This window comes from Tachysurus vachellii, chromosome 19, assembly GCF_030014155.1.
Source record: "Tachysurus vachellii isolate PV-2020 chromosome 19, HZAU_Pvac_v1, whole genome shotgun sequence".
NCBI lineage: Eukaryota > Metazoa > Chordata > Actinopteri > Siluriformes > Bagridae > Tachysurus > Tachysurus vachellii.
In genome coordinates this window covers 4,710,906-4,733,563 of record NC_083478.1, presented here as the reverse complement: position 1 = coordinate 4,733,563, position 22,658 = coordinate 4,710,906, and the positions used below count along the sequence as shown (strand labels likewise).

General features: G+C 38.2%; 1 protein-coding gene across 1 annotated transcript; it reads left to right on the top strand.

The window, feature by feature from the left end:
* The first annotated feature begins 6,750 nt into the window (after positions 1-6,750).
* LOC132861999 (polymeric immunoglobulin receptor-like) lies at positions 6,751-9,533 on the top strand. The gene is made up of 7 exons (XM_060893800.1): positions 6,751-6,857; positions 6,965-7,267; positions 7,460-7,789; positions 7,897-8,007; positions 8,309-8,416; positions 8,523-8,560; positions 8,936-9,533. The coding sequence occupies exons 1-7, from the start codon at positions 6,818-6,820 to the stop codon at positions 8,999-9,001; spliced, it is 996 nt and encodes a 331-aa protein (XP_060749783.1). The 5' UTR covers positions 6,751-6,817; the 3' UTR covers positions 9,002-9,533.
* The last annotated feature ends 13,125 nt before the right edge of the window (positions 9,534-22,658 follow it).

The following is a 22,658-nucleotide window of genomic DNA, read 5'->3' as shown; positions in this document are numbered from 1 at the left end:
TGTTCATATCTTCTGGTTCTTGTAGGACTCTAGCTGCTGCTTTCTGGACTAACTGGAGCTTGTTTATGCCCCTACTGAAAAAACCAGACAGTAAAGCATTACAATGACCAAACCTAGAGGTACAGGTAACAAATGCAGGAACTAGTGTTTCTGCATCACGTAATGACATCATATTTCTTATCTTAGCAATATTTCTGAGATGAAAGAAGGCTACCCTTGTGATATTTATGTGAGCTTCAAATTAGAGACCGGTATAAATAATCACACCAAGGCCTAAAACCTGAATGATACATTTCATGAATATCACTCACTCACTCACTCACTCATCTTCTACCGCTTATCCGAACTACCTCGGGTCACGGGGAGCCTGTGCCAATCTCAGGGGTCATTGGGCATCAAGGCAGGATACACCCTGGATGGAGTGCCAACCCATCGCAGGGCACACACACACACACACTCTCGTTCACTCACGCAATCACACACTACGGACAATTTTCCAGAGATGCCAATCAACCTACCATGCATGTCTTTGGACCGGGGGGGGAAACCGGAGTACCCGGAGGAAACCCCCGAGGCACGGGGAGAACATGCAAACTCCACACACACAAGGTGGAGGCGGGAATCGAACCCCGACCTTGGAGGTGTGAGGCGAACGTGCTAACCACTAAGCCACCGTGCCCCCCTAAGAGATTTATCTTAAATCTTATTTATAAATCTTAGTTGTGGGATCTAAATGGAGAACAAAGATATCCTGCAAAGTTCACAACTGGGTGAGTACAAAAGACATAATCATATTAAAAATTGTTACTATGCTAGTTAAAATACAATAGTATTAAGAATGCCTGTTGGCTAGAGATTTATGCTGGTCAAAGAGTTTGACAGCATGCAACATATGGAAATGGCACTAGAAATAGAAACACAGCACACTAGAAATAAAGCTTAAACCCTGCGTCAGCAATGAGTTAGTCATTTAAACCATCATTATTTTTGACATATTCAATAAGGCTGGAGAAATACAACGATCTAGCAGAACTAAGAGATTTTCTGTAGCTATGAAGGCTCTCCTTCCATGCTAATCAAAATACTGTTAATTTAGTTTGACGATATATACGTTCTAATTTCCTAGCTGATTGTTTTAAAGTTCATGTGTTGTCATTGTACCTGGGTGCTAGCTTTTTCTTTCTTTTTAAGTGGAGCTACAATATTAAGGGTGTAGCGAAACACTGACTCTAAAACCTGAACAAGTCTAAAACCTGAACGTTCTGTGCGGTCGGATGGTGATCCAATCATGGATGATAATTCTGGGAGACTGTTTGTGAAGCTCTCTGCAGTAGTAGATATTAATGTACTATAAAGTTTGCTAGTAGGTGTTCTAGCTACTGGTTGTTATAGTAACGCGGTTGGTGCAACTAGCATTTCACTTTTGACACCATATCAGTTTTCTCGCCGATCAAATATTCTGAAGGGAGACTGACTGACTATATAAAATTCACTAGTGTATATCTGCATAATATCTTATGAGAGATAAAGGAGAAGCAGTGTGTGCTCTTTTCCATTATTGTGATTCATCTGTGGAGAAAGCAAAAACTCCAATTAGCTTAGCATAGTTTATAGCCCTAGCAGCTATAAAGAAAAATAATATTATTAATAATAAGAAACACACTCACTTAATGTTACAATCCCTATCAGTAACTGAGTGTCACTTAATCTGTGAGGGGCTAGACTGGGATTTGCTCGATTTTATTAAAAAGTATATGTTATTAAGATGATGATGATGATTATAATAATATTGAAAGACAAGTCCATCACAAGTCAGTATCAACTTCAGTATATGAGGCATGATATTAGTCCATTTTAACCACTACAGTATATAAAAATACTATGTTTAATGACTTCTCAGTGAATATTAGTGTCATTTATTTATCTTTACATTTTCTGAAAGCAGAAAGCCCGTATACTGTATTTCAGGGGCGCGGCCTTTAGATACTTAGCGGTAATAGCGATGAAAACAGAACGTAAGCATGCGCGAGCTCCTACAGCTAATTTATATATCGTATATGTTAAATCTACGTCATACATCCGGGAAATCACAGGAGAAGCAGTCGAACACCGATGCAGGATCGCCACCTGCATGTGCTTCTCCGCTTCACCAGCAGATGGCGCAAGCGGGCGTTAAAGAAGACCAAAGAAAGGCAATGATGTTAACAGATTAGCCAAAATGGAGCAAGCTTTAAGTTTATGTTTAAAAAAAGCTCATTATAAAGCAGAGTTACTTTTATTGACGTGTATAAGCAGGTTACACCACTCATAAAATTTTATATTTTATGAATTTATTTAATGATGTGTAATATTTGATGCTGTCATCAGACAAAGAGTCCAACCTCAGGGGCAAACACCTATTCATACAGAAATCACCACCTTTATGAACTTTATGAAATTCATTATTCTTATGTTGTTGTTTTTTTTGTTTGTTTGTTTTTTTTTTTTGTTTTTTTTTTTGTTTTTTGTTTTTGTTTTTTACAATATTGTCCCCCTTTTATTTCAGCATTCAGCAAGGACCCTAAAAGTCTCTTAAAGTTCTGGGTTGGATGGGAGCAGATTGAAAAATATATGGCTGTGGAGGTTTGTAAAAAGTTCTCTCCCAAGGTCCTCTACTTGCGTTCGTGTCCTTCGGCTACCAGGCCGCTACACATATTTCCAATCCTTTTCAAAAGACTTGATCATGTGCATTAGCACTTCCAAGCAGGGGCTGATCTAGGATTTCATTTTTAGGGGGTTTTAGCCCTCAGTGAGAATTTAAAACAAGAAGAGTTTTATATTATATATTATATGACTACATAGTAAGCCAAAAGTTATAGTATTATTTAAAATGGCAAAAGTGGACACCAAAATTTTATGCATGATGTAATGATGCCAGTCTTGAATCAAATCAGTTTATGTATGTGTGCATTCTGTACAAACAGTGTGTCTAATGAATGCAGTCATTAATAAAAAAAATATTCACAAGACAAAGACCAAATCAATAAATGTTATTTTTATTTAGTATTGAATGGATTGTTTGCATTAATATTTTGTTTGTGCTACAACTCTGGTAATAAGAACAGTGAAATTTCACTGCTTTTGGTTGCCGTCTTTGCGGCTTTCCGCCGATTAACGTTATAGATAAACGCCTCCAGCTCTGACTGCGCATGCACGCTGCGTGTCCCTGTGCTTCTCTATTCAAATAAAGCAGACAGCTCATGACGCACTTTTGAAAGACTACTAAAAGCAAAGTAAAAAAAATCGCTCTTGGATCAAACTGATAAATAATTTTCTTTCCCATCGACGACACGTCCTGCATTTTAACGTAATTTTTATTTTTTATTCAAACATTCCAACAACTTTGGACCCGTTTCAGTTTGCATAGAGACAAAACCATAACCACGCTGCCATAAACACATCCCTCACTCACTTAGAGGGTAAGGACACATGTGAGAATGCTGTTCATACTACAGCTTGGAATTCAACACAGTTATTTTACACAAGCTCTCAGAAAATCTCCTCACCCTGTGACTGACACCCTCTCTCTGTAACTGGGTGCTGAACTTCCTGACAGACAGACCCCCGTCAGAATAGGAAACCAGACATCAGGCATCAGAACTGTGAACACAGGGAACCCCCAAGGATGTGTCCTGAGCCCACTGCTGTACACCCACTTCACCTACAGTATGACTGTGTGGCCTCTCAAACCAATACCAAGAAAATAAAGTTTGCAGATGATACCACAGTCATTGGACTCATTACTGGTGAAAAGAAAACCTCTTACAAAAGGAGGAAGGAGCAGCATATCCCAATCTACACCAGTAAGACAGATGCAGAGAGGGTAAAAAGCTTCAAATTCCTCAGAACCTATATCAGCAAGGACTTCACCTGTTCTTACAATACTCAGCATAAAGAGACTGACAAACAGCTTCTATTCACAAGCCATTAGACTCCTGAACAACACTTAACACCACTACCTCACACCCCATTAACCCCCACTGACTACGGCCACACAACTCACTGAGCACCTTACTTAAGTCTTAATCTGTATATACTGTATTTTATTTGTTTGTTTATTTATTTAAAAAAAAAATCATACATGATTTATATTCTTTTATTTTCATTCTTTTGTAAGGGAGATGTGCAAAGTAAGACTTTCATTGTATGGTCTAATCACTGTGCAAATGACAATAAACCTCTTGAATATCAGTTTATGCAAATTAAGCACTGAAGTTATGTTTGTAACATATTGTTCGCAAACAATGTATGCAAATTAAACCTTTAAGTTGATCAATACTGTTTTCTTTTAGTTGTTGGTTCAGGTTGCATGAAATGCAACGATTATTCACATTTCTTGGCCTTGTCAAAATATACTGTAGAACTAATGTACCTCTATATCAGGTTCAGGATGGTTAAAGCTCCCCAACACCCACAACTGGTTAGGGGTCATACTACCCTCTGTTCATATTGGGTGATAGTCTCAGGTGGTGCGAAAAAGGTTGACATCATCTTGAAGTCGTGGGAGAAATACTCCCATGTATTTATAAGAATAAAGGATTAACGTTTTAATAATCCATTAAACTAAGTGTAATCACTGGGTATAAAGTAAAACCCAAAAATGAATGATTAAATAAACAAAACTAACAAAACTAAGACTAATTCCTATTTCCAGGAGTTCCACCTGAACCTCTGGGATCAAACATTGTCCTCGGCAGGTCAATTGATTATTTGATCGTTAAAACTTTTTTACTTTTTTAACTTTTTTATTTATTTCATTTTTTTTTTTAGAAATTTAAGAAAAAAATAATAAAAATTCAGTATCATTCAGTTGTCTCTTTTAAAGCCTTAACTTGCTCCCAGACCTCACACTCTATACTATACTATACTGGAGGGGAGGTTGAGGTTAAAGTAGGAATTGTAGGGGTGCTGACTATAATTGCCCCCTTAACACTATTGTCCCACTTTCACCTTTACTTTCATTCACTTTATTTATTTATTACAATTTTTTCCTCTGTGAGTTGAGCATGTGTGTCTGTATGATCAGAAGATACTACATTGTAATTAGACGTGTCTGGCCCATTGTTGAGTCAAGTGGATTTTATGTTATAAAAATGAGCACGTCAGTGAATGAAAATTGATTCAAATTATCTGACTTCTCCACTCTGGGAATTTCACCCAGGGAATTAACATGCACAGGTTCGAATCACCAGTAATGGTGATGGTGAGTAATGGTCAGAGACATTGGCCAACATAGAAAAATAGACTGACAATTCTCAAATAAAAGCACCATTAAAATAAATAAACACATGTTCCTTTCCCGCACGCCTGCTAAGAGTCAACAACAAAGTCAATGGAGGGAACTTGAGCCTACAAACAGAGGTGGAAGGTCAGAATAAACTGTCCAAGCATACCTTCATTACACACACACACACACACACATGCACAAAGTGAAGAAAGTGAAGAGCACAACAGCACCAATGAAGGAGCAGTCTTCTTATCCCCAGTGCTCAGACAACAACAGCACATCAGGGAGAAGAACAATGGAATAAATTTTTAGTTGATATTGTGTTCAGGCTCAGCTATCCAAACAAATGCAGGAAAAACCCACAATACTAATAAAAAAGTAACAAACAGAACTTATATCAACTTAAACAATCCAAAAAGATCAAAATAATTTCAATCGAAACTGAAAAAAGGTGTTAACTATTAAGCCCACAGCTGCATCTGTGCGCGGGCTCGTGTCTGTGCGCAGGCTCGTGTCTGAGCGCGGGCTCGTATCTGTGCACAGGCTCGTGTCTGAGCGCGGGCTCGTGGCTGCTCTTTTTTTATTATGAAGAATTTCAAAAATATCACAAATCTTGCAAACGCAGAGCTAACATGCAGTTTACTCTCGTGGTGAACAAAGACCATGGTTCAAAAAGCACTTGTCTATCAACGTCACATGTTTCTGTCTTGTGCATGCTCTGCAAGCTTAAAAAATGAGTGCATGACGTCACTGTCTGCAATCCTAAATAATTCATTCAGCCGCTGCAACCGCCATAGTAAATAAACAGCTCAGTGAGTACTGAAAAGGTGGTGATGCTGTTACGTCTGACCTACCCAGAGCAAAAGACATGTATACTGTATAAGGAACCCAGAGATGTAAGTTCCCATCAATCAGATTTACTGACCACTTGGGAAATGGCAACAGACAAATCAGTACCACAAGAGGAAGGCAAATATACTAAACCTTGCTATATTTCCCCTAAGTGATATAATGTAAATAATGTATTCCCACTTCAAACCCAGTGTTCCCAGTATAGGCTCCAGATCCACACAGGCCTGACAAGGATAAATCCTTTACTGAAGTGGGATTAATAAATTAATAAATAAAATGAATTAATAAAATAACGAAAGATAAAGATTTCAAACATACCAATGTGTAATTTTTTCCCCAAAAATAAGTGGGCTTCCGTTCCTAAACAGGAGGAACCTGCCTGGATTCAGACACGCTTGTGCAGCTTTTATTGCACATGAAGAAATGTTAAGTATAGAATAGAGAGAGACAGATATGACCTCCATTACATAATACAGTGAAGTAAGTGTATAACAGGTTATTAAGAACTTTGGGTGGGTTTCATGCAGATCTGTATTGCTGATGAATAAAACATTGTGTGAAAAGAGGAAATGACCTAACAAGACAGAATTATAAAAGCAGAAAGACATCAGAGCACAAAGTAGAAGTGCGGATCACAGTGAGATAGACAGAGCAGAAGAAAAGAAGCAGAAGAGAAGTGAAGCTGAATTTTATTTCAGGATGAAGATCCTCCTCCTCGTCATCCTCTACCTGATTTCAGGTCAGATATTCATATTTAGTAAACTGTATGTGATGTTATTTATCCAGGATTATGAGAAATGCTCAGTAATGTTACTGATATAAGTGTTATTTTGTTTTGATTGACAGGTCCAGTAGACTGCTCTGATGTGATTGGTTACTCAGGTGGAAGTGTCTTTGTGTTCTCTGATATAAATTGGTACAAACACAATAGTAAATATATCTGCAAAGTGAATGAAAAAGACTGCACTGATATAATACGTGTTGACACCAAACACCACAAAGTTCAAGAAGGAAGATTCCTGTTGTATGCAAACATAGAAAACTTCTTCTTAGTATTGATCAGAAAGCTGAAGCCACAAGATGCTGGAATGTATAGATTTGGACTGGGGGATCAGAGCAACTTGACCGTAAACCTAAAAATTTATAATAGTGAGTAAAAACGTGTTTACTAGTAACTGTCTATCTACTCACACAAATTCAAAGCATTATTAATAATTAATTAAGATATATAAAGCTAGTGCTTTTATGAAATGTGCAGGATAATACACATCTATAAAGCTTTTAACTAAAAATGATGTATTTTTGTTTATATATATATTTTTTTGTTTGTTCAATTGACAGATACATTTTCTGGGTTGCCCAAAATAATAAACGCTTATCTTGGGCAGAATATTACCATCACCTGTAACTATCCAGAGGAGTATGAGAGAAACACCAAATATGTCAACACAGTGGATGATGACATTAACATTAATCGAATTCTTGATACTAACACAAAATTTCAGAACGACAGATTCTCTATTTCTGATGACAGAAGTGCTAAAGTTCTCAGTGTGAACATCAGCGACGTGAGAGAAACTGATGAAGTATTTTATTTATTTGGTGTGTATTATGGAGACGGATCAGTCAGATATAACACCTACTTTACACAGGTGTGGTTACATGTTACAGGTGAGCATTTTATTTTAGGCAAATCATTCAGACTCAAACTAAACCTGTGTGTCTTGTAAAAGTTATAAAGCTAATGTTTCCATGATTTTATTCAATCTCATATTTAGAACTGAGCACAAAAATTTCCCCAACAACAACAACAATACCAACAACAACAACAGACACCGACCTGATGACCTCAGCAGCACTGATAGAAACTCCATCTGCAGTGTGTTTCAGTAAGAACTCTTTACTCTTTATACATAACTCACTCTTTCATTGTGTTTTTGTCTTCTTTCAACTACTTTTTGGTTCTCTGATGTTGACAGTGTTAGACCAGCTACTACTAATAATTCTTTCTTAACCATTTATCCATCATATGCTCTGATGTTTAAAGTTTAAATATAAACTAGAAACACCCCCCCACACACACACACTATATTGTAATATGTGTTTATACTCATGTATGAAGTTGATATGTTCGGTCTGTTCCTGTTCTGTATTGTGTCAGTATATGTGTATGTTCTGTATCGTGTCCAGCTTCCTCTGTTATCATCATCATCATCAGTGTGTGTGTCTGTGTGACTCTGCTGCTGATCGGAGGATGTGGGCTAATGATCTACAAAGTGAGACAGAAGAAAACACAAGGTGAGTTTTACACACACACACACACACACACACACACACACACACACACACACACTAAAATGTAGTGTGTAGTGTACTAAAATGTTATGTCTGTGTACAATTACAGATTATACACTTTCATTCAAGAGTAAAGAGAATAAACAAGTGAGTAACTGTGTCTGTGTGAGTGAGTGAGTGTGGGTAAATGTGTGAGAGTGTGAGTAAGTGTGAGTGTAAATGTGTGTGTGTGTGTGTGTGTGTGTAATTGAGTGAGTGAGTGAGTGAGGGAGTGAGTGTGAATGAGTGAGTGTGAGTGAGTGAGTGAGTGTGTGAGTGTGCTAAAGTGAGTGTAGCATTATTTTCTGAAGCTTGTTGTGCAAATATGATGGAATTCTATAATGTGATTTATTGACACAGTTTATTGTGAATAGAACTTCAGAAATTTCCTCACTGATATAAAAACACATGATAATGTTAAAACAACACTGAAGCCATTACTGTGAGAGGATTTTGAACGACTATCTTTTTTTCTGCTTTCAGCTTGACCCTGATTATAACACTTATTCTGCTTCTGGGTACGAAAACATTAAAACCAGCTCAATGTAAAACTGCTCCAGAGAAAGAATCAGTCAGAACTTCCTGCTTGAGCTGCTGAGTTTTTGAAGGACTGCTAGCCTTATGTGTGTGTATGTGTTTAGCATTAGTTTTGTTTAATATAAAGTTGATTGTTAGAAATGTAAATGATCTATATGATGTATAAAGACAAATCATTATGATGATGATGATGATGATGATGATGAATTGCTTCTAATTTTATAGAGATTAATTAATTGTTTCTTAACCATGTATCCATCTTATGCTCTGATGTTACTGTGCTTTACTCTGCTCTGTTATTAGAAGTTATTTTATTACAGTTTAAATATGAACCTGTGTCATGAATCTAGCTGATAACAGGAAAGACCTTTGTCATATCATCTCATTCACATTGAACGTTTTCTTTTGGTTATGCTGTTGATGCTTGAGAAGCAGCTCTACAGTCTATATAATCGTGTATCCATGCTACATGTCAATGAAATTCTCCTTTACTGTATTTACAAATCTTTATTAATAAAAACACACTAACAACCTGTGCTTTAAACACTGAATTCATTTTTCTCAGCATTCTAAATGTTTCTAAATCTTTCTTGTTTTATCTAAATACATTGCTTTTAATAAAAAGAGAACATATATTCAATGAAAAACAATTATTAATGCATCATGGTGACTGATGCTCTGTATATTGGGTATTTATAACATGAGGAGTTTGCCATTTATACCTTCATTAATCAGCTGTGCTGTGAAAAAACTTGACAAATAATTTGTACTCGGGTAACCTGCGTACTCGGGTAACCTGCGTACTCGGGTAACCTGAGTTTTTTTGTGCAGTGTGTTGAAAAAGTATGAACTCTTTCTTAAATGGTTCCACATTGTATAAATATTAGATTAACTATAAAGTTTCTACATGTCATTACTCAAATGAACAGAACAGTGATCTTTCTCATGCTGGCATCATGTATTTATTGGTTTCACACCAGTTTTACTGAACTGTTTGGGAACTGAATAGAAAGAACTGAAAAGAAAGGACTGGATAGACAAAATTGATGAAACTGAAAAAAAAAGATTGCAATTTAAAAGCTGTTAGTTTTAATAATAGTAATGAAATTTAAAGTTCAGGAAGTCAAATCTGTTTAGTCAGTTCTTTCAGTTCCCAAACAGTCACTGTGCCCCCGAGAAAGATCACTGTTCTGTTAATTTGAGTAATGACGTGTAGAAACTTCATTTAACCAGGAGGAAAAACTCAATAAGATATCTTTTATAAGAGTGACCTGGCCAAGAAGGCAACAGTGGAAGACACAATAAACATTAAAGACAACAACATTTAGAGATTAGATAGGCGTAGGCCTAATCCATCTACTTTCTCCTCTAAAGGCATTTCAGAGGAAAAAAGGTTAGCGTCTCATCTACTATACAGTACAATCTGCCACAGCCTCAAGTCTTTATACCATTTTACATATTTATTTTATGACCTGTGGTGATGCTATTGTACTTCATCCCTCAAAAATCCAAAATAATCCACCTTAAGACATTTACCGACAAATTCAACATTTTTCTCTATTCAACATGTAATCTCTGTTTATATGCAAAATATTTATTTGTGTTTATTTACTCATTTATATGTTTATATGTTTTTTTTTTTATTCATTTGTGTTTTTATTGCTTTTTCTTTGTTTTCTGCTTGTGCTTAGCTCCACATCCTATTGGTTTGACATCATGACATAGATGACCTGACCTCTTTCATATATGGAACTCGGTAAATTCTGCTACTTCTGCTGCTATAAAGTGTAAAGCATAAATATACATTAGACCTAGTATTTCTTTCTACATAGTATATATATATATGGGGGGGGGGGGGGTGTCATTCAATGGTGTAGTCGGGGCCATACGCACGTATACGCAGTATGTTTATTTTTTCCCCAGGGCTGTTTGCATATAACGACATCTATGGCTTAATATTAGCGTATATATATAGCGTTTTGCTGCTTAAAACGTCCATAATTTACCCTCATCTTTTCTTCCCCTTTAACCGCGTCGCATTTTTTAACTCGCAAAACTTCGTTGTAATTGGTTCATTTTTATTTGAATTCCGCCCCTTTCCCCGCCCCCGACAGCTGTCGTGTACCAACTTCACCAAGTGTTTACAGGGAGGAGAGTTTACTTCATCAACAGAAGCTGGTGTCATGCTGAAGCAGACTTAAGTAAAGTTGGCCGCATATTCACAGATTCGAGTTTCCCGAGTCAATAACTCCTGATCCAAACGCTCTTATTACACAAATAACACCTCTTTTCTATAGTAGTAATGTAGAGAGGCAGCTATAACACAATTCTGCTCAAAATCAGCTTTCCTCCGCGGTGGACAAAATACACAAGTCTCTATGTGCAGACGTCTGTAGGGTTTGGTAGAAGAGAGTGCTTTAATTCTCTTCATTTGAATATATTGTCTTCTGGTAAAGTAGGTTCCTGACTTTTGTATACTATCTGCTTAACTCACTTTGTTCTAGAGTAGTGTGATTTGAATTGTGTTATATTCTATACCATTGTTGATTTTATAGTATCGGTCTTTGTTGTTCTCTCAGCTGATTAATCAGGAGTAGTTTCAGTCTACCTTAAGGTGTGAATTGTGGGCAGGGCTTACCTATATAAATTGAAGGTTTGTAAGTATCTCTCTCTCTCACATTGTGACATTAGTGTCTAGTATTGTTTTGATATATTCAACCATACCTTAACTCTCATTTTGACTGCAAATATGTGCCTTAAACCCATCTCTGTACTCAATTCCTACTCTCGCAGATGCTCTCATCCAGAGAGCAGAGGTCACAATCCCAGTAACCTCATCTACCCTTCTCTGTTGTGTAAGTCTCAAACAGTGGTGGTAGGTGGGCTCTGGAATTGCCAGTCTGCTGTGAAAAAAGCTGCTTTTATCTCTGCTTTAATTTCCCATTACTCCTTAGATTTTCTTGCGCTAACAGAGACCTGGATATCCCCACAGAACACTGCTACACCAGCTGCTTTATCCTCTGCCTACAGTATGCTTTCTCTCACTCACCACGAGAAACAGGCAGGGGTGGTGGTACAGGTGTATTGCTGCCAAAGAAATGGTGCTTTACACCTCTCCTCTTGTCACATTTAACCATCTCCTCTTTTGAATTCCATGCCATTTCAGTTACCTCTCCAATAAACCTTGTTATCATTGTTGTTTACTGCCCTCCTGGTCCCCTAGGTGACTTCCTGGAAGAAATGGACACACTGCTTGTGTTTTCCCTTCCGATAGCTCCCCTCTGACGCTGCTTGGTGACTTCAACCTCCCCTCTGACAAGCTACATTCTTCTTCCCTCCTGTCTCGTCTCAACTCATTCACCCTTACACTCAACAGCTACTTCCCCACACACAAAGGAGGCAATGTCCTGGACCTGGTTTTCACCCGTCCTTCTCCAGCTTATACACTTAATAATTCCGCGCGGTTCCGGTTCCTGTTAAAAAACAGAACCGGTTCTGAATAAGAACCGGTTCTCGATTCCCAACCCTAGACGTCTAGGAGACAGATTCCAAGGGAACGTCTGCAAAGTACAAAACCCGAAAAGCGAATGCTAAAAAACAGTCAATAACTTCACTGTAATACACTCTACTGTCACCAAATTCAGCTCACACATCACTGATAGTTATACTACAACACTTACTTTTTGTGTAATTTTTATGATTTTTTTTAAATATGAAAATAATTCCATAACTTCACTATTATGGAAATTATATTCAATAACTTCACTGTAATACACTGTACTGTCACCAAATTCAGCTCACACATCACTGATGTCCTGATAGTTATACTACAACACTTATTTTGAGAAACCTTGCTTTTTGATTATTTTTATTGCTTGCATTATAAACAATATACATTTCACTGTGATGTAAACTTCAATGTGTAAATCAGCTTTTGTCAAACATATGTAATCCTGCTGCTTATATAAGAGCTATTACAGATATTGTTAAACTCTATGGTCTCTGTACTTGCTTTAGCTCAATGCACAATGCACAATACCAATGGATATATCCACTTGGTATTTGTGCTTCTGTCATCCCAAGGCATTTTATTTGTGCAGTTTGTGCAGGTTCCACACTGAATCTATAAGGAGGGAAATATGTAAATTATATCTATAAAATATTTGCTTTAGGAATCCTGTAATGCATAAACATATTGATATATTTCTTCTTCTTCTTCTTTCGGCTTTTCCCTTCAGGGGTCGCCACAGCGAATCATCTCTCTCCACCTAACCCTATCTTCTGCATCCTCAACACTTGCACCCACTAGCTTCAAATCCTCATTAATTACATCCATATACCTCCTCTTTGGCCTTCCTCTTTGCCTCTGCCTGGCAGCTCCATGTCCAACATTCTCCTACCAATATACTCACTCTCCCTCCTCTGAACATGTCCAAACCATCTTAATCTCGCCTCCCTAACTTTGTCCCCCAAACGTCCAACATGGGCTGTCCCTCTGATGTACTCGTTCCTAATCCTGTCCAATCTTGTCACACCCAAAGAGAACCTCAACATCTTCGGTTCGGCTACCTCAAGCTCTGACTCCTGTCTCTTCTTCAGTGACACTGTCTCTAAACCATACAGCACGGCCGGTCTCACCACTGTAATGTACACCTTCCCCTTGATTCTTGCTGATATTTTCCTATCACACAGAACTCCTGACACCTTTCTCCACCCACTCCAACCTGCCTGCACTCGCTTCTTTACTTCTTTCCTACTCTCTCCATTACTCTGGACTGTTGACCCCAAGTACTTAAACTCCTGTACCTTCTTCACCTCTTCACCCTGTAACCTTACTGTTCCACTTCCCTCCCTTTCATTCACACACATACTACGACTGACTTTCATTCCTCTTCTCTCCATCGCAAACCTCCACCTCTCCAGGTTTTCCTTCACCTGCTCCCTGCTCTCACTACAGATCACAATGTCATCTGCAAACATCATCGTCCAAGGAGACTCCTGTCTGACCTCCTCTGACAACTGGTCCATCACTATAGCAAACAGGAAGGGGCTCAGAGCCGATCCCTGATGCAGTCCCACCTCCACTGTAAACTCCTCTGTCTGACCTACAGCACACCTCACCACTGTCCTGCTCCTCTCATACATGTCCTGCACCACTCTGACATACTTCTCTGCTACTCCTGACTTCCTCATACAGTACCACAGCTCTTCTCTTGGCACCCTGTCATACGCTTTCTCTAAGTCTACAAACACACAGTGCAACTCCCTCTGACCATCCCTATACTTCTCCATCAACATTCTCAGAGCAAAAATTGCATCTGTTGTGCTCTTTCTGGGCATGAAGCCATACTGCTGCTCAAAAATTTCCACCACCTTCCTTAACCTAGCTTCCACTACTCTTTCCCACAACTTCATTGTATGGCTCATCAACTTTATCCCCCTATAGTTGCTGCAACTCTGCACGTCACCCTTATTCTTAAAGATCGGCACTAACACACTCCTTCTCCATTCCTCAGGCATCCTCTCACTTTCTAATACCCTGTTGAACAAACTAGTTAAAAATTCCACTGCTGCCTCTCCTAGACACTTCCAGACCTCTACCGGGATGTCGTCAGGACCAACTGCCTTTCCACTTTTCATCCTCTTCAAAGCCTTCCTGACTTCATCCTTTCTAATCTTATCTACTTCCTGTTCCACAGAGTTCACCCCTTCTACTCTTTTTTCCCTCTGATTTTCCTCATTCATCAGCTCCTCAAAGTATTCCTTCCATCTCCTCTGTACACTCTCCTCACTTGTGAGCACCCTTCCATCTCTATCCTTAATAATTCTAACTTGCTGCACATCCTTCCCATCTCGATCCCTCTGCCTAGCTAACCTGTACAAGTCCTTCTCTCCTTCTCTAGTGTCTAACCTAGTGTACAACTCATCATATGCCTTCTGCTTGGCCTTAGACACCTCCCTCTTCACTCTGCGCTGTAACTCCTTGTATTCCTGTCTATTCTCTTCAGTCCTGTCCATATCCCACTTCTTCTTGGCTAATCTCTTCCTCTGTATACTATCCTGAACTTCCTCATTCCACCACCAAGTCTCCTTATCTTCTTTCCTCCTTCCAGATGACACACCCAGCACCTTTCTCCCTGTCTCCCTGATCACTTCTGCTGTAGTTTCCCAGTCATCCGGCAGCACTACCTGACCACCCAGAGCCTGCCTCAACTTCTGTCTAAATTCCTCACAACATTCCTCCTTTTTCAGCTTCCACCACTTAGTTTTCTTCTCTATCTTTGACCTCTTCCTCTTACAGACCATCAGAGTCATCCTACACACCACCATCCTATGCTGTCTGGCTACACTCTCTCCCACTACCACTTTACAGTCACTAATCTCTTTCAGATTGCCTCTTCTACAAAGGATGTAGTCTACCTGTGTTCTCCTACCTCCACTCTTGTAAGTCACTCTATGTTCCTCCCTCTTCTGAAAATACGTGTTAACCACAGCCATGTCCATCCTCTTAGCAAAGTCTACTACCATCTGTCCTTCAAGGTTCCTTTCCTTAACTCCAAACTTGCCCATCACCTCCTCATCACCTGTGTTCCCCTCGTCAACATGTCCATTAAAATCCGCTCCTATCACCACTCTCTCACCCTTGGGAATACTCTCAATCACCTCATCGAATTCACACCAGAATCTCTCTTTCTCCTCTAACTCACAACCTACCTGCTGGGCATAACCACTAACAACATTCAACATCACCCCTTCAATCACTAACTTCAGACTCATCACCCTGTCTGACACTCTCTTCACCTCCAGAACATTCCTCACAAACTCCTCCTTCAGGACCACACCTACCCCATTTCTCTTACTATCCACACCATAATAAAACAGCTTGAATCCTGCTCCTATACTACGAGCCTTGCTACCCTTCCACTTGGTCTCCTGTACACACAGTATATCCACCTTCCTTCTCTCCATCATATCAGCCAGCTCTCTACCTTTCCCTGTCATAGTACCAACATTCAGAGTCCCTACTCTCAGTCCTACACTCTTACCTTTCCTCTTCTCTCTCTGTCTGTGCACTCTCCTCCCACCTCTACTCCTTCGACCAACAGTAGCCCAATTTCCACCGGCTTTTATTTTTTGGATAAAAGTGTCTGCTAAAGGCATGGATGTTAATGTCATGTAAATGCAACCATTGACTTCTGTGTGTTGTTTTTGCTTTTCTTGTTTTGGCAGTGTGGCAGGGAACAGGGGGTAGTAGTATACCACCTTTTTTTGAGGACTATACCACTGGTGTCATTACTTTTGGGCGTTTTGTGCAGCTACAGCATAGATATCACAAACACATCTCAATATTCTTAAATTCTTAATAAGAATGCAAAAATAGACGTGTTAAAGATTTTTTTGATTTTATCTCATTTATCTCTTATAACAAAATGATTTTTAAAGAACAAAAATGGCTATATCTGTATTTACCTGGCCGCAAGGTGTGAATTATCCACTAGGTGACAGGAGAGCCATTTAAATCAAAGGGCCTTGAGCATTTCGATTGAACAAGACCTTATTCTGAGTATTTCTGAGTATTTCAAAACGCTTAAAAGTATAGAGTTAAGATCAATAATTCAGGCTATCTTATGTTTATACTTCCTGGTGGTCCAGTTGCAGCATCCTGCACCCTCATCACTGTCTGTGGGGACTGGGTTCGTTTCCCAGGCAGGAGGATAACCCAGCCCCTGGAGAGCTAACTCTCAGTGCTGGTCACAAGTCCAGGTAAAATTATAGGGTTGTGTCAGGAAGGACATCTGGTGTATAAACCTGTGTTAAATCAAGTACGTGGACCAGATGAGCCACTGTGGTGACCCCAGAAATGGAGCAGACAAAAGAACAACTGTGTAATGCTAATTATATTAGAATATTCGATATGTATTAGAAAGCATATGTTTAAAGACAATTAATCATTGGAGCTGGTTTAAAGACATTCATTCATTCAACAGGAGCAATACTCCTTAAGACCTTCACTTTTAGACCTTCATTGAGAAAAGGCCAACCCTGTGAGGATCCTGAGGAATCTATAGATGTACCAGCTCCAGCTGGATTCTGCTTCATAAGAATTCAAACATACAAAAGAGTACTGTAGAGTATATGACTGCAGAAAGGACATTATTCATAATAACACTCTCTGGTGTTTATAACAGTTTATAATCACACCCTCCAGTGTCACCCAAATGAGGATGAGGTTCACTTTTAATTCTGGTTCCACTCAAGGTTTCTTCCTCTTCCATCTAAGGGAGTTTTTCCTCACCACAGTCACCACAGTCACCTCAGGCTTGTTCATTTGGGGATAAATACAAACACATTTAAATTTAAGACTATTATTAATCTTGACTTTTTGTACATTAATCTTTGTATAATAAACTTTCTGTACCATATTTCTTCTGTTTTTTTAAAGCTGCTTTGACACAATATTCACTGTTAAAAGTGCTTTACAAATAAAATTTAATTGATTTGATTTGAATAATTAATGTGTTATGGTGATGCATTATAATCACATCATGATGCAGGGCATAAACATGACATGTTATCAAATCTTATGATTTTTTGTTGATGTCAATTTTTTTTTAATTTAAGAATTTTTTAATCAGTTTGATGATCAATCAGTACTAAGCTACCATAGGCAATTACCTGTTGCCAATGCCACGAGCCGGCCCTACATGCAAGCCACCTATGCATGTCTTTGAATGTGTCAAAAAAATCCCTAAAGCACAGGGAAAACAGTTAAACTCTGTGCTTGCAGGAATTGAAGACAGGAATTGAAACCCCAACCCTGGAAGCAGCCCCCTGATGATCGTATATTAACACTTATAATTATTTATGCAGCCTCTGCCTGTATGTATGGATTAATATGTACAATTTGCAACCCTGAAAGAACTTCTATTAGACTAAACTATGTGTAGAGTTTAAGTGATTTTGGGTGAAAAATGGTGATTTCAAAAATTAACCCCAGTTTCAGGTTTTAGGTTCAAATTGTTTAGTGTGTGTTTGACCAGGAGCATCCAGTGGGTCCTCAGTGCCACCATGCTATGCTATGCAGGAGGGCTTGCTCAATAATACATTAGTCTTATTAGAAACCAGAGCCTGCATGTTGGTTTAGTTATTTCCTGGGAAATGCGAGTCAAGGCGAGGCAATGACAATCTATGTGCATCTTATGTTACAGCCAGAGAGTTTATCTACAGCCTCAGAGTAGATGATTTCTTATTAAAATTGTGGTGAATTAACTTGTAAAACATGTCACATAAGTTGAGAATGATTCAATATAGCTGAGAGGCAGACTCTAACATAAACTCCAAACAGAAGATCTCTGAACCTCATCTTTTATTTAATACAGAATTTTTAACCTCTGCTGCAGCATTAAACTACACTATTTAAACAAAATTGCTTATTGTTATCATTCATTCATTCATTCATTCATTCATTTTCTACCACTTATCCGAACTACTTCGGGTCACGGGGAACCTGTGCCTATCTCAGGCGTCATCAGGCATCAAGGCAGGATACACCCTGGACGGAGTGCCAACCCATCGCAGGGCACACACACACTCTCATTCACTCACGCAATCACACACTACGGACAATTTTCCAGAGATGCCAATCAACCTACCATGCATGTCTTTGGACCGGGGGAGGAAACCGGAGTACCCGGATGAAACCCCCGAGGCACTGAGAGAACATGCAAACTCCAAACACACAAGGCGAGGCGGAAATTGAACCCCCAACCCTGGAGGAGTGAGGCAAACGTGCTAACCACTAAGCCACCGTGCCCCCCTCATTGTTATTATTATTATTATTATTATTATTATTATTATTATTATTATTATTATTATTATTATTATTATTATACTGTAGGCTTTCTGTATTTGCTCTCCTTTACAGTGCACCATGCACACTTTTACATGCACATTAAGACCTAGCGCAAATGTAGGTTGATCAATACATTTAGGAACAGGTGAGAGAAACCTGGAAGAAATCCACACAGACATTGCTATAGACCCTGGAGCTGTGAGTTAGCAGTGCTTGCCTCTGCACCATCATGCTAATCATATCTCCCAATAATCCATTTGACTCAAAGCTGTAATAAACAGGAAGTAGAATAATTCCAGTCTGCATTCCAGGAATGAATGAATGAATAGTTAATAAGAAATAATTTACATGTATAATGAATCAGCATCACAATGTTCATCGGGTTAAATGGCGCAATGGAATGTTTAATATGTAAACTTGACTGCTCTTTAAATTCTTTGAAAGTCCTGAGGCAGGTGCAGACATGCCCTGGACATGTCCGACAGCCAACAGAGCTGAAAGAAACAGGTCAGAAATTAATGAATGAACTTAGATTCCTCATGTAATTATATCACATTTGATATTAGTGTGATTTTATTTGCTAAAAAATTTATCATTTGCTTTAATATGAGCCACTAATTAATAAAACATTATGGTGCTAAATAGTTTATTTGACATTAGCATTTACTGCATGCTAACAGTAATCCAACAGATAATTGATAACTGTGGCATCATTATTGTTATTCGGTTTCTGTTTTCTTAGATTTTACTGTCAAGTTACTCCATGTCCAGGAAACGGTGAAACTCTATTATGTGAGATAAGATATTTTTTTAAATATATGCTTTACTGTGTTTAACCAAATACTAAGACTTATGCGATACCTTCATTTTAAATCCTAGCTCCTGAGGAATGTCTCAAGAATAAGGCTCATTTTAGCATAAATAACATTTGCTCACACAGAAAAAAGACACATTTCTTTAGCGGATAATCCAACATCAGTCGATACATATAGTCAGTAACACACGACATCTGCTTTTTATAATCAGCAATAAAGTAGCTGTGAGGGGAAATGTTAGAAAAGTTAGCATTTCTGTTTTACATTTCATCAGAAGGATATTCAAGCATAATATTCTGTATGCTAGGTCAGACTTCCAAAATAAAAAGACACACATAAGCTACAACAGGATGTGTTTAATGTTTTCTACGCTGTATGTCCTTGAAAATACCAAACTATCAAAGGCAAGGATTTAAGCAAAAAGTTTGAATTCTATCAAGCCAGATGAATTATTAACTTTACTTGATCAAAATCTGATTGCTTGCCAAATGTGATTGACTTCCATCACATTACTTAGCTTAGCCTACAATTGTCATCCTAAATTATTTCATTAGACTCATTAGATCATCTAATTTAGATTAAACCACTTGGGACTCCATTTAGGTGGCTCCTGGTGTAGCGCTTAACATTACCTCTGAGAGACTTCTGCACTGAGATTTGACATTTTAAAGGACTTTAATGGACTAATTGCCTTGCCTTGTATACACAGTAACTATACCTCTGTACTGGTATAAATTTGTTGCACCCTGCCTGCTGACTGCTGTGAAGTAATTTTGTTTGTTCATTATTATCTCCAAACTTTCAAGTTACAGCTCATATTTAAAGTGAGATTTAGTTGTAGGTATTTCAGAGGGTGTCAGTAATGTGGAAGCACTAGTGTTTTATTTACAGTAGGCACCAACTTAATACTGCCCCTGTATTTAAGGTTCTTTCACTATTTCCTTATGTTTATCTTATAGCTCCTATTCAGTATCATTCCTGGATACAACCAGTAATTGTTATTGTAATGTAAGCCAAAAATCAAGCTTTAGTTCCATAATGTTTACTCGTTATTAGTTTTTTGTATGTTGACCTTGTGGTACATGTAAAAGAATAAAATTAGATGCAGACATGTCAATTTGTCTCAATGTGTCACCAACATCACTCACACACACACACACACGCATCTATGCGCCAGGCCCACTCAGCAAAGTATCCAGTGGCACAACACACTTTCAATTATTCAGAAGCTTCTCATAGGCTGAAAAGAGCAAAAGATTCCTTTACCCATCTATTATTTCCACTGGAGTGCTATGAGCTCATGTGCAACACCCATCACAAAACAAACACACTCATGCAAAAACACACACACACTGAATCCATGGTATGTGATTTCCTCAGTGATATGCTGTTTTAGTCATAGCTTGGTGTCATGTTGACAGAAATATTGTTCTGGAAACAAAAGGTTGGTCAATAATGATTATACAAAAATGTCAATTCAGAGAAACTTCATTTGCATCACACATTTTAGCAGTGGAATGATATGAAAAATCCACAGAATAACTTTAACCCAACTCAGTGTCACAGTTTTCTGAACACAAATGTAATAAGGGTGACATTATATTCCAGAAGAGCACAGATGCAGTACAAGAATGGAAATGATAGAATATATATTTAAAAGGAAGTCAATAAACTGGCCTATCAAGACTATATACTGTAGAATAATCTAGAAATAATTTTTATTAGATTTTTGCTTTGTAAAAGTAATAAAATCTTGATTTACAATTCCCAACCTGTCACATTTCCTTGACTACCGTATTCCATCCCATTCCTGAATAATCTGTGACAAGAAATATTGTTTGCTGTTGACAGAATCCTCATTATCTTTTCAAAACATGTGCCGAAATCAAAAAGGACAAACTGTTTGCCAAAGAAAAAGGTTGTCTTTCAAAACTGAGTGTTCAAAGAATACCCATGCACACAGAAGGATACTTAATTTCAAATCTGGTTTATTATCCAAAGTCTTGGAATAACAATTAGAGCTTCATCCTTTGGCACGACTGATCGACTTCATTCAGCGATGCTCATTCATAAATAGCAACATGATACAGGCTTATTAGCACAATGGGCATCAATCAGACCCTGAGCATACAATAAAGCTCAAATAGAGATACATTGGCTTAAGGATAAATGATTGCATTAAGAGACAAAGAGAAGAGGGCATACAGTATAATGAGAGGTTTAATTGCTTGTCTGTATAATCTTAGCGTAGCAAATGAGCTTATGTCCTAATGGATGCTTCTAGTACATTTTGTTGTTCACTTTGGCATGTGTGTTTCAGAAGCAACAGCGTTTAAGACTGCTGATCGTTTGATGATTTCTGGACAGAATTAGTGGAAATTTACAGGTCCTGTTCCTGGCCCATGCTTGGTTACCAAACTTCTAAAACAATGGAGACTTCCGTTACATTAGTAACATGGTCTTTGCTGAATAATCTGTTTAAAACTGACAATATGCTAGCACCATTTCAAGTGAACCAAGCTAGCTATCCGATTCTGTTGTGGTTCTTGAGAAACATTAATATTCCTGTTAAAGTGTTAAAACATGTCTGAGGTTATAGCAGATAATTGCTATGCAATTATAGAGCAGAGGAAAAATATTGCCAGGCTTGAGATTGGTAAATTGATGCACATTTGAAAAGTATGACCCCAATATTTCCAAACATATTAAGGACTCTCCTGTGTGGTAATTTGCAGGCTTTCTATTTAACCAACAATAGTTTAACAGACAGCTGTAGAGCTGAAAATGAGGCTTTCTGAGGTGAGGTGGAAGCATAGGCTTCCCACAAAACTTAAAGGATCAGTGAACAAACGTACAAAACAATATAAATTTTACATTAGCAGGTACACAAAAAGTCCTTCCTTAAACCTTATATATATTTCCATCACTGGTGTTGAAATTAGTGCTTATTGTAATATTACATTTTTACATTGTCTCCTTCACTCCTCCTCCCAACACCCTT

Excerpts from the sequence above, each read along its gene's own strand:
- LOC132861999 (XM_060893800.1), top strand. The coding sequence starts at position 6,818 with ATGAAGATCCTCCTCCTCGTCATCCTCTACCTGATTTCAG. Across the intron at positions 7,790-7,896 it reads GGTGTGGTTACATGTTACAG|AACTGAGCACAAAAATTTCC; the intron begins GTGAGCATTTTA and ends TCTCATATTTAG. Across the intron at positions 8,561-8,935 it reads AGAGTAAAGAGAATAAACAA|CTTGACCCTGATTATAACAC; the intron begins GTGAGTAACTGT and ends TTCTGCTTTCAG.